General features: G+C 31.7%; 2 protein-coding genes across 2 annotated transcripts; both read left to right on the top strand.

The window, feature by feature from the left end:
• Positions 1-1472: 1472 nt before the first annotated feature.
• LOC112719848 (NAD(P)H-quinone oxidoreductase subunit N, chloroplastic) lies at positions 1473-4505 on the top strand. The gene is made up of 4 exons (XM_025770567.3): positions 1473-2171; positions 2759-2875; positions 3233-3318; positions 4163-4505. Exons 1-4 carry the CDS (start codon positions 1743-1745, stop codon positions 4221-4223), a joined length of 693 nt encoding a protein of 230 aa, XP_025626352.1. The 5' UTR covers positions 1473-1742; the 3' UTR covers positions 4224-4505.
• A 1423-nt stretch (positions 4506-5928) lies between these two features.
• LOC112719847 (uncharacterized) lies at positions 5929-12190 on the top strand. The gene is made up of 21 exons (XM_025770566.3): positions 5929-6232; positions 6339-6415; positions 6799-6876; positions 7005-7139; positions 7241-7291; positions 7372-7512; positions 7623-7745; positions 7872-7949; positions 8185-8274; positions 8348-8470; positions 8745-8828; positions 8948-9046; positions 9129-9314; positions 9882-9957; positions 10097-10200; positions 10289-10548; positions 10675-10761; positions 10840-11070; positions 11230-11308; positions 11430-11493; positions 11825-12190. The coding sequence occupies exons 1-21, from the start codon at positions 6142-6144 to the stop codon at positions 11932-11934; spliced, it is 2367 nt and encodes a 788-aa protein (XP_025626351.1). The 5' UTR covers positions 5929-6141; the 3' UTR covers positions 11935-12190.
• Positions 12191-12684: the final 494 nt, after the last annotated feature.

Here is a 12684-nt window from a genome sequence, read left to right as displayed (position 1 = left end):
TTTGGGCCTAGTTTAACTGGTTCGGCCTGTTCGGTCTAATCTTGGACCGATTTCTTTGAAATTAGTGTCGAAATTCTCGTTTCGATGAGCTCTATCCTAATTTAATATAATATTCACATTTCTAATCTTCTTTATTAAAAACTAATTTATTGACAAATTATTTACTAATTTAACGGGGTTTACACCTATCATCCAACTATGCTTGTCTAACTAGAATAATCAACTTACTATTGATTGCTTAATCCTTTAATCCCCGTGGGATCAACCTCACTCTTGTGAGTTTTATTACTTGATACAATCCGGTACACTTGCCAGTAGTTATTATGGAAGAATTAATTTTTTTCGTCATCAACGTCTATGTAATTTAAAGTAAACAAACATAATCACTTAAACAAATAATAACAACATCTATTTTCCATCTAATTTATAAGGTACATATTCATACATAATTAAGTTTTCCAATATATCTAAGTAACCTTTTTTTTTATAACTAAGGTAGTTAAAAACAAACTCAAATAAATTTTTACCTACCAAATTCATGTCAAAGTTCTCCTAACATCGTACTGGATCTTTCAAACCACTTACAATAATATATTGCTAGAACTAATATGGCAACATATGTCATATTTAACATAAACATTAAACGAAAAACAAGTCTAAGCTCAAAGTCCTCTGCTCCAGTAATGTGCCACGTGGCGTTCAGCCTATTAATGTCAGCATCAGGTTGATCGGCGCGCACCATAATCTTTAGGTGACTCGTAGGTTTGATCAGAGAAGGATAAAATGGGAGAAAAGTGAAGAAAATGAAAAGTTTTTTACTTTTGGTGGCGCTGTGAACGAAACTCCTATATATAGGCGTTCCTACTCTTATTCGTTTACATTGTAAACGAATTAATGTTGAGTGTATTTTGTTTACACTGTAAACGAAATAGGAACGTTACACAACACGTGTGCAAACGTTATACGACCGCTACATTTTCAACCTTATTTCGTTTGCACATTCAAAATCAATTCGTTTACTGTGTAAACAAAATAAGTAATACGATGCAATTTGGTAAAAACGCTGGAAATTATTTATATCCGTAAATAATACATTTATTTAATTTATATACAAAAATCTTAAAAGTATAAGTACTAAAAGAATATCTTTTTAAAAAAGTTATAATTTACATCTTTTTTTTTTAAAAAAATTTATAAAAAAATTTTCATAAAAAAATATGTAAAGCTTAAATTTTTAAATATATATATATATATATATATATATATATTGTATATTTATTAAAATAAAAAATTTAAAAACTTAACTAATAATAATTTTAGTATATGCCGTTAAAATTTAAAATTTATAAACTAACACTCCAATTTCCGAAAAATAGCATAATAATAATAATAATAATAATTTATTATTATTATTATTATTATTATTATTATTATTATTATTATTATTATTATTTTCCCTCAGAGAAAATAAAGGGCAGGGAATAAGGATTCACAAAGAAGCCAGGCTCCTCTACAATCAAATTAAAGGTTACAACTCACTAAAGACAAAAAGCCACGGCCATTGATCACTTTATCTCATTTCTACACCATACACCACACACCATATATAATCTTGCCATAAACTCTTGTTCTTCTAACCAATAATATTTTCTCTTTCATGTTACATCACACCGGGAAAAAAAATACAATGGTTCTCAACCCCCATTGAAAAAGAAAATTAATTATTTATCTTTAGCACAAAAATGTTAGGCAGTGTTGCTAGCTTGAGTTATTATGGTTATGGAGGACCAAAATGTTTCAATGTTACAATGTCCAAATTTCATGATAACACCGTTGGGGTGATGATGGGGGGTTGTTGGAGAGGAAGAAAACATGGTGGAGTTGGCAACAAGGGCAAAATGGTAAATTTTGGTGTGAAATGTAGTAGTAATAGTAATGGAATTGGTATAGAGGACTTCATAGGAGGGGACTTGTTGAAGCTTGATCTTGGAAAGTGGCTTTCAGATGTTGAAGAACACAAAGCACTTGCAATTTACTCTCCTCATGAAGGTGGTTATGAAGGCCGGTACTTGTCGCGGCTCCGGCGACAAGGCTACTACTTTCTTGACCTCTCGGCTCGCGGCCTTGGCGATCCTGAAACCACCCTCACCAAGGTTTACCCGGTTTGTCCGGTAAGTGTTTTTTTCTTTGGGTAAAAATTCACGTACAGTTATCTTAATATGAAATTGTTATTTTAGAATTGTTAGATAACAATTTTATCAAGGTGGATATTCAGGTGCAGTCGACTTCTATTAGATGAAAATTTAGTCAAATCAGTCAAATTATCTAATGATTCTTAGTTATCCACTTCAGGTGAAGTCGACTGCACATAAGTTTTCACCTTTTGTCAAATATGTCAATTCATCAAATAGCTTTTAACTAACAACTTTACATGAAGACTTTCTTCACTTTTATTTTGTACTTATAGTTGTGATTATAATTACGAATTTTATGACAACAAAATTATAATTAATATACAATTGTACGATATTATTACTAATTAACATGTGAAATAATAGGTAAAATTGTTTAGATAATTTGATACCAATAACTAATCTGTCTAATATAACATATGTCTATAACTTACACTAAATTTTTGATAGATTGATTAAAAGTTTTTTTACATCAAAGTTGAGAATGTGTTTGATTTAATTTTTTCTTTAATGTTAATACTCAAACTTACATTAGAATAATGTTGATATTGGATATGAATGTTTAGCCTCATATTGGGAAGCAACCAATAGCAAGATGGTATTTCCCACCTGAAGTTGATTACAGATTACAAGCACTTCCACCAAAGGCCAAAGGACTAGTTGTGTGGATAATTGAAGCTAAGGTGTGGATTATTCCAACAGTTTTATTCATGTTAATATACCCCCTTTATATATTTGTGTAAAAAAAAAAAAAAAGAAAGATTTTGTTAAGAGATGATGACCTATTCTTAATAGCTTCAAGTATAATATATAGGGAACATTTTAAGTGCACCGGGAAGTACCGGTGTACCAGTTGTTTTAACCGTTGATTGCAATTAATATATATTATATATATTTTTTATAATTCAAATCAACGATTAAAATAACTGGAGCACCAGTATTTCCGGTGCACTTGAAATGTTTCCAATATATAGTTGCACATGGTGTTCCAAGCTCCATTAAGAAATTCTCTATGTAAATTTTGTTTTTGGCTATAACAGGTTCTCTCCAAGGCAGAATTGCAGTTCCTTGCTCTGCTGCCAACTCTTCGCCCTAATGTGAGAGTCATTGCTGAATGTGGAAACTGGTAAGATTTTCGATTTTTATTTTTTTATTTTTTTAATTATTTACTCGTTATATAGGCTATTTTTTCATAAAAAATAAGAAACACATTTTTAAACTTAGAGTGCGGTTGGTTTGTATTTTTATTTTTTAGGATTTTCTGTTTTTATAATTTTACGGAAAAAAAGAGACAGTATAATGTAAAAATAAAAAATAAAATTTTAATATTTTTACTATTTTCTTTTTCTTCACAAATTTTTTAAAATAGAAAATATTGAAAATGAAAACGTAAACCACACCTATTTTAAGAGTTTATTTTTTTATTTTTAATATTTTATATTTTAAATTTTGTGAAAAAAAGAGGTAAAAATAGAAAACATGAGAGAAAAACGAAAAAAAAAGAGATAAAAATAAAAAACATAATTTTATTATTTTTATTATTATTTTTCTTCATAAATTCTAAAGACAGAAAATATTAAAAATAAAAATAGAAAAAATATAAACCAAACACACCCTAAATGATTTTAATTCATGCTTACTCTTAGAATTTGACATTTTTTTTATAGTTGAATTATAAACCTTTATTATTGGATTTTGTTAAGCATTTAATTGACTCTCACTTTTAAATATTCATATATTGTTATCCTTCTTTTTGTTATTTATACGACAAGTGTGATATTATTTGATCAAAGTAGCCAATTCTAATTTGAGGAATAAGGTGTAGTCATTTTTTATCCTGATTATTTTTTCAATTTTAAACCTTTTTCTTGATTAGATGATTTCTTTAGAAATTGCCATGCTTTTTGCTGCAAAAATTGTTTCCTAGGAATTGAATTTGCTTAACTTGTCATGTTTGTGTCAATGATTAGGAGAAAGTTTATGTGGAAGCCACTTAAAGAAATTGCTGGCTTAACAGCCTCTGAAGATTGATATTGCTAATCATGATTTTCCAACTTTTCAAGATTCCAATACATTATTCATATCAATTTGGCTTCAAGGTTGAAGAACTCAAGGCACTACACAAAAGGATATAGGGAAAATGAAGTTCCTTGTACATATAATTAAATCTTCCACAACCATTCTTAATAAGGTTTAATACATGTTCATCTAAACATTATGTATTCATTGAGTATGCCCATTTACTACGAACATTTTTCATGCAAGTAATGTGCACATTTATGAATGATAAAACAAATTATTTTGCACCTCAAATGTGAAGATTGAAGGGTGGTGGTTCAAATGGATGAGCTATAATAATAGTCACCAAAAAAAGGACGAGCTATAAAATTATATGCAATAATCAATGCTTAATCAACTATAATTATGATGTTGTAGTATTGGAAATCACGTGGGTTCATTCTAATTTTTTTCTCTCAATTTCAGCTATTTGAAAATCTGACTAAATTGGTCCATTGAACCAAACCAATTGAGAACTAATAGGCCTATTACTTTTGTTCATGTAAAAATCAATTGGCAACAAACCTATAAAAAAACTGAAAACGGATTAAAGAATCTCTAAGGCTCAATACCTTAGACGAGGAGACAGAAACTCGATTAAGTATTTATATTGTGTTTGGTGTAAAATGTAGGATTAATGAAATATAAAGAATTGTTAAATTGCTCTGTAAAATTTAAAGAATTCTCAGTTTAGGTCGTCTTCTTCGTAAAACAAACTTTTAGTTTTATTCAATTTGATTTATCATTATTTTTTCTTTAAGATTTTTCTTCGTTTTTTGACACTTTTAGTGCTTGTTTGGATGCCATTATTTTGCTAAAAATTTTTTTTTTCAATGAATTTTTTTTAACGTGTTTGATAAATTTCTAGTAGTAAAAGTAAAAGTACTAGAAAAATAAAAAAAAAAATCTTTTTTGAGAAGCTGTAATTTACATTTTTTTAAAAGATCTTTTTTCTCTTAAAAAAAAGGATGTTTTTCATCTAATAAATAAACAAAAAAGTACTTTTATATCGTTATACCCAAACATAATTGATAGATAAAAAGATCTTTTTGCATGAGATACCTAAACATAAAATTACTTTTATTTTTCCATAAAATCTTTTAAAAAAAGATAACTCGAAAAAAGATATTTTTTTAAAAACTCACCCAAACAAACTCTTAGTGCAGTGCTTTTGAAAAATTCCCATATTTATTTTTAGACATCTTTATATTTTATTTTTCAATAATTAATAAAATATAATCTACCATATTTAAAAAAAATATATAAGATTAATGGTTAAATTAGCTTCTAAACATGAGTCGATCATCATTTTCATTCTCCAATGAATTTTTTCATTAAATTAATCCTTCCAAAAATTTAAAATCAATCACGATTCACATTTGTCCCGTCAATTGGTCAACTGTTTCCGTTAAAGTAATCGTTATACAATTATTTTTTATATTTTATAGTTCCATAAAAATAAAAATAATGTGATAAATTAATTATTTAAAATTTAATTCAAATATAATATCCCATATTTAAATAAACTATACAAATAGATTTATTTAATATATCAAATACATGTATATTTAAATTTAGAATAAAACTAACATATATTTTAAATATTAAAGTTATAAATAATTTTTTTTATAAAAAACACAAAATTTTAATATATTTAATTATTTATATTTAATAAAACAGGAGTGACATTCGTAAACTCTTAAAACCCTACTCATAGTTGCCGCCACTCCTCAAACCCAAACCTCTTACGCCTATCGCCACCGCCGTTGTGCGTCCACCACCGCCCGTCGCCGCCGTCCTTTGTTTTTCGTCACTTGCTTCCTCCTTCAAACTTTGGCTTTTCTTTCAAACCTAGAATCACTGTGTCTGAAAACTAGCATCTGCGACCACCATGGGAGGGTCGCGAGTTCAAGTCAATAAGGCTCACAAGTCACGCTTCTCCTCAAAACATTCTCGCAATGTTCATAAAACCTCTGTTAAAGGTTTTGTATAATTGATTTTATGTGTTGTTGTTGGCTTTCTTTTTTTTTTTTTTTGGTTTCTTAATTTTCCATGATTTGTGTTTGGATTCCCAATGGGATTGTTTAGATAGAATTGCGGTTGTCAAAACTGAGCGCAATGTCGGCAAGGGAGCTCGTGCCGCAAGAATTCAGCGAAATAAAATGGTATTATTTTCTCTAATTATAGTTGTAAATTTGTAATTTGAACAAGGCTTCTCTAAATTGAGCTTTTTATTTTTCCATTAAAGTTTAGGGTTTAGGGAATTATGTAACTTTGCAATCACAATGCATTAGATGATAATGCCATTAGTTTGTTTTTTCAATGTGCTTAAGTTGCTATGCATTGACATTGACAATATAAAGGTATCATCCAATTAAATGCTTGGGTTTGTAGTGTTACTTTTGAGATGGTGTGTGGTTAAGACTACTGTTTCTGTTGATGTGGCAATTCAATATTTGATGTTTGTGTAAAACTTTTTAGGTATATGTTTTCCCATGCTCACTACACTCTCTTTCCCAAAGTCACTCATTTGGTGCTAAATTTACAGATACGTGACCAGAAGAGGGCTGCCGTTTTGAAAGAAAAGAGAGAGCTCAGTGGATCGAGAAGTCCTCCTCGAGTAATTGTGAGTGAAACTGTACACTCTGTCCTACTGAATTGCACATTTGTTGGTGTTTTTTTTTGAACTTGGCTTATTGTATTCCATCTTCCATCCCCAATGATAACTGTATAATGGATACTTAACTATGGCAGGTTCTCTTTGGACTTTCTGCTTCTGTGGATTTAGATTCACTCAATGATGATCTGTTGTCGTTACTTTCTAAAGAATCGTCTTCTGGGGTGTCGTCAGGAACAGTTGCTTCTTCTGATTACCGGACTAGAACTACAGTAATAATGGATTCCTTCCCCTTTTCCCCCAGAAATTAGTAATGATGTGATGGATAGGATATTGTGGTATTGATCAATTTTGATTTTGGTATATGCTACAGGTACTCAAAGCACCTCATGGTGATCTACTGGCATGTATGGAAATGGCCAAGGTATTTTTGTTTAATTTTTTTAATCTTAATCCATGAGTCTATAGGTGCTTATACCTGACACTTTTCACATTGTATTTTAGGTTGCTGATCTGCTGGCTTTTGTGGCCTCGATAAATTCTTTATCTGAAGAGACTGATTCTTACTACATTGATTCATTTGGAGATCAATGCCTTTCTGTATTTAGGTCTCTTGGCTTACCAAGCACTGTTGTCTTTATTCGAGTAAGTTAATGCTAATATTATGTGCTGAACTTATGAAGTAATTTTTTACAGGAGTTTGTACATTATTTGGTTGTTAATATTTAGGGGTAACTTTTATTCTGTGCCTCCAGGATCTTCCCACTGAGCTGAAACAAAGAAATGAACTAAAGAAGTTATGCACATCTAGTCTCGCCTCTGAATTTCCCGAGGATTGTAAGTTTTATCCAGCTGATACCAAGGATGAGCTGCACAAGGTAATGATTTCATCCATTATTCCAAGAAAATTCTGAATTTATAATTCTATATACTGAACATATCGTCAAACGTAAGTTCATTTTGATGGTCTAAGCTGAACATTTCTTCTATTTTTACAATTGCAGTTCTTGTGGCTCTTTAAAGAGCAGCGGCTCAAAGTTCCCCATTGGAGAGCTCAACGACCTTACCTCATGGCTCAAAAGGTTTTGAATTCATGCCGATCGTCTTTCTTAAAAGATTAATGTTGTTGTTTAATCGTATTTTGAGTTATTCATTATATTTTTCTAGTTGAGTATTAACTCAACTACCTTACCTCATACCCTCTATCATCAAATGTATATTTTCTAGCCATTTTTGTAATTTGATTCAGATGTTGGTTGTTGCTATGAGTATACATGGATTTCTTGGTATTGAGTAAATGTATACCGTGAATTACAGGTCGATGCAGCATCTGATGGCGACTCAGAAAAATGCACTCTCCTTTTAACCGGCTACCTTCGTGCTCGTAGCCTCTCAGTGAATCAATTGGTAGCCATCAATGTCATGGATTTGCAATTATAATTGCTGTGGTTTATTTGCCATCTCACTTTCATTTTGTCAGGTTCATGTAACAGGTGCGGGAGATTTCCAATTGTCCAAAATAGAAGTTCTTAAGGACCCTTTTCCTTTGAATTCAAGGAAAAATCAGGACATAATGGATTTGGATGAAATGAATGACGTGGAGGTATGGACATCCATCTTTATGTCAAAATTAATAGATTAAGAACCATTGGTGTAAACATGTCAATATAAATATGTGCAACAATATCTTTTTTTTTTATTCATTTGGATTGAGATAGTCAGTATCCCAGGCCCTTTTTTTCATCCAAAAGAAGAGCTGCTATTCATGCAAGATATTGTGATCTTCCTTTTTTAAAGTAGACCTTTCATTTTTTCTTAACCATTTATATCTGCTTATTTGCCTTCTTCCTGGATTTTCCTCCTTTTTAATGTTCTAGGTCATTGGTTGTCTGGCCCCAGATCCTGAAAAACAGGAAGCTTTAATTGTCGAGAATGAACCTGATCCTCTTGCTGGGGAGCAGGTAGATAATGCAATTCTGTTTCCAGTATTACTCATTTGTAAAAATTGTAATTTTTTATTTGCTTCTATTTATGTATTAACTTGCAATTTTTTGGATATGACATCATTCCATATTCTTAGACGTGGCCAACAGAGGCTGAAATTGCTAAGGCTGATGAAGATCTTAAGAAAAAGAAGACACGAAAGAGGACTGTTCCCCGAGGCACTTCTGAATATCAGGTCCTAACTTGGTTTAACTATTTTTTAGATTATTTTATATTATTGCTTACTGAATATCCCTGGATTTTATTTTTGTTTTTAGGCTGCATGGATTGTTGATGGCTCTGATGCAGAGGAGTCAGATGGTGATGACGAAGATGATGGTATGGTGTTGGATCAAAACGAAGATGGTCAAGAAGGAAAAGAGTACACTGAATTTGATGGTGATGGAGCATCGGTTAGGTTTGGAGATTCTGATGAAGAAACTGACATTGATTCAGTGATGATGGTAAGACACATCACTAAAATGGTTGTCTTGTCCTTTGTCTCATTTATATGTAATCAATATGGATTTTGGTCTCCTTTATAGTTTATATGGTGCACATATATAGTAAGTTCTAGTATGGTAATGCTTGTCACCAGCTGGCTGTCTGCTTAACTTTTTCTGAATTTCCAAAGACATTTCTTTTAATTCATGTATGTACAGATGAGAGAAGATAATTTATTTATAGACAATGACTTGGATCAATCCAACTGCCCAATTGTATCTAATTATTATGTGGATTTTGCATTCCTTGTAAAGTCCAAATAAGAATAGCTGAACAAATATATTATTAAGTGGTTATACAATGAATTTTATTGATTAAGACACTTCTGTTGTGTACTAAACAATGTTGGATACTGTAATCAATATTTTTGAGCATGATGTTATATCATGTAAACTTGCAAACTGCTGGTGAATTGTGTGGGAAATTCATCAAACCAAAAGCTATCCATTAGTTTAAATTTTGGGTTAAATGATGACAATAGATCCTAATGTGGACCATCATCACTCAATTTTTTTCTTGTTTTACAGGAGGCAGATAATATAACAAGAGAGAAGATAGAAGATGAACTTAAGGAACTTAAAGAAGCACATGCTGCAGATGAGGGTGCTTTTCTTTTTGTTCTGTTTAGTATTTATTTGTTGCAATTGCAATTTTGGTGCAAAATTGATTAGTTGTTGGTCTTTCTGTGTCTGAAGTTGTATGCATGTTTGTCGCTTATAACCAACTAGTTTTCTCGATGCAGAATTCCCGGATGAAGTGGATACACCAATGGATGTTCCTGCTAGGAAGCGGTTTGCAAAATATCGAGGACTCAAGTCCTTTAGGACTTCTTCATGGGATCCAAAAGTACGTGCATGAATTTTGGAGAAATTTTTTTAATTAAGTCATTGTAGTTAACAACCAAAAAAATCTGACCTTGTTTAATGAAAATCAGGAATCTCTACCACAAGATTATGGCAGAATATTTCAATTTGATAACTTAAAGAGAACACAAAAACATGTTCTTGCTAAAGCTTTAGCAAAGGAGCAAGAAAACATGGATGACTGTATACCAGTTGGCTCGTATGCTAGGCTGCATATCGGGGAAGTGCCCAGTGCCATTGCTTCAAAATTATGTGCACTTGGAAAGACAACCCCGATTACAGCATGTGGCCTGCTTGAGCATGAATCAAAAGTATCCGTTCTTCACTTCAGGTATTTTGGTGCTTGACCATTCTACTGTTTTTGACCTAGGAGCTTTCTAGTGACCTACTAGAATATTGACCATTCCTGAATATTCAAGAGAAATGTTACCAACCCAATGTCACTTTTGTTGTGTAGTGTGAAGAAGAACGAAACATATGATTTGCCCATCAAATCCAAGGAGGAGTTATTATTTCATGTTGGGTTTCGGCAATTTGTTGGCAGGTATGGTAGTCTATTTGAACAACCATGTCATTTAATAGATCTTAGGAAACAGTAGAGGTAATAATGATTTTTTTGCAGGCCACTTTTCTCTAGTGAATATATCAATACAGACAAGAACAAGATGGAGAGGTTTCTGCATCCTGGGCGCTTTTCAGTTGCTTCAATTTATGCGCCTATATCATTTCCACCTCTTCCTTCAATCATCTTAAAAAGAACTGGAGAGGATGTAGCACCTGCTGTGGTTGCCGTTGGCTCACTTAAGTCCATTGATCCCGATAGGATAATCCTTAAACGGGTTATTTTGACAGGGTATGTTGATATTTTTTGTTAAGATCAACCATTTGATAACTTTTGCGATTGACACCTTTTCCAAAGAAATGGTGTTATTGCAATTTCACCGCTGTGCAACAGTGATAGAATTTACATTTTGATGATGATTGGAAGTAATTAATCATTTTCCTGGTGCAGTTACCCCCAGAGAGTATCAAAACGCAAGGCCTCCGTGAAACACATGTTCTATAATCCAGAGGATGTTAAATGGTTTAAGGTGAGAGTTCCTGGAATCTTCAGATTCTCTTTGAATGATAATGCAGAATATTGAAAGTAAACTGTCCGAAAATGTATCTGGTGAATTGTCATCCTAATGAGATTTCTTATGGCGATTGCAGCCTGTAGAGCTTTATACAAAGCGTGGTCTTCGTGGACGGATCAAAGAGCCTGTCGGCACACATGGTACGTTAATTATGTTTGAAACCTTTACCATCAATTGCTAATAAACCACCTGGCAAGCTAATTGTGTTATATAGGTTGAAAGTATTTATATCTTGATTCTCAATTATGAGTTTGTGACACATTATATGGACTGTGTTTGGTTTAATTTCCTCACTGTAATAGGAATTATGGGAGAAATGCTTCCCTGGGGTTCTATGAGGATTTTTTACTTGAGCGCCTAATTTCACACGAGTTATAATCGATGGATACATTGTAGATGAAGTTTGTACTTCAAAGCTTGTTTAATTTTTGGTTAAATGACAGTGATCATTATTCTGCTGTGTTGTTTCAGGAGCAATGAAGTGCCTTCTGAATGGGGTTCTTGAACAGCGTGATACTATTTGCATGAATCTATTCAAACGTGCATATCCAAGGTGGCCCAACCATCACTATGCTCTATGAGAGAAGAGCCCTTTTTGATGATGGGTTTGGTACTCAGAAGAAAGCCAATTGTATATGATTGGGAATGAAGCTCTGGTTCAGATTCACCTCTATGGTGGATGCAGTTCTTGGGACTACTAAGTCCCCATTTTTGTGTGCACACTTGTGTGTGTGAGCAGATATATTTAAACATGTTTCCGAATTTGGATTTTGGTTTAAAATTTGATTCGGTTTTGTATCATATCTTTCTATAGTGGAAGGGAGTTTGTTTAAATTATGTCACTATATTGTTTCTTTGGTTTAAATTTATCATTTCATTTCTTATTTAGTAGTATATATATAAAACCATAACAGGTTGCAATATAGATTGTGGTTGCAGCCCTACGGAGTACTGCGAACTGTATTGATATTAAAGGTTTTGATACGTAGAATATCAATTTAGTAATTGGAAAATTAATTTCCAAATTCTTTTGAAAATTAAATTGACATGTGGCTATGATGCATTGACATGAGAGTGGTGACTAGTATTTTTAGGACTATATTCTTATGTATATTTCTTTCATTTTTCTTAACTTTTTTTATTTATTTAATTTTGATGTACTGTGAATGTAAAGTAGTTTTATGTATGCATCTAATTGTATAATGTTATATCAGCAAAAATAATTACTTTTCACATTGATTGCGTCTATAAAATATTTTATATATCAGTGCATTAAAATTAAACTCTTAAAATAAAGGGAAAGATAAATTTTGAAAGTAGATTATGAAGAT

Source organism: Arachis hypogaea, chromosome 11 (assembly GCF_003086295.3).
Source record: "Arachis hypogaea cultivar Tifrunner chromosome 11, arahy.Tifrunner.gnm2.J5K5, whole genome shotgun sequence".
NCBI classification, from domain to species: Eukaryota; Viridiplantae; Streptophyta; class Magnoliopsida; order Fabales; family Fabaceae; genus Arachis; species Arachis hypogaea.
This window is presented reverse-complemented; position numbering and strand designations above follow the sequence as displayed.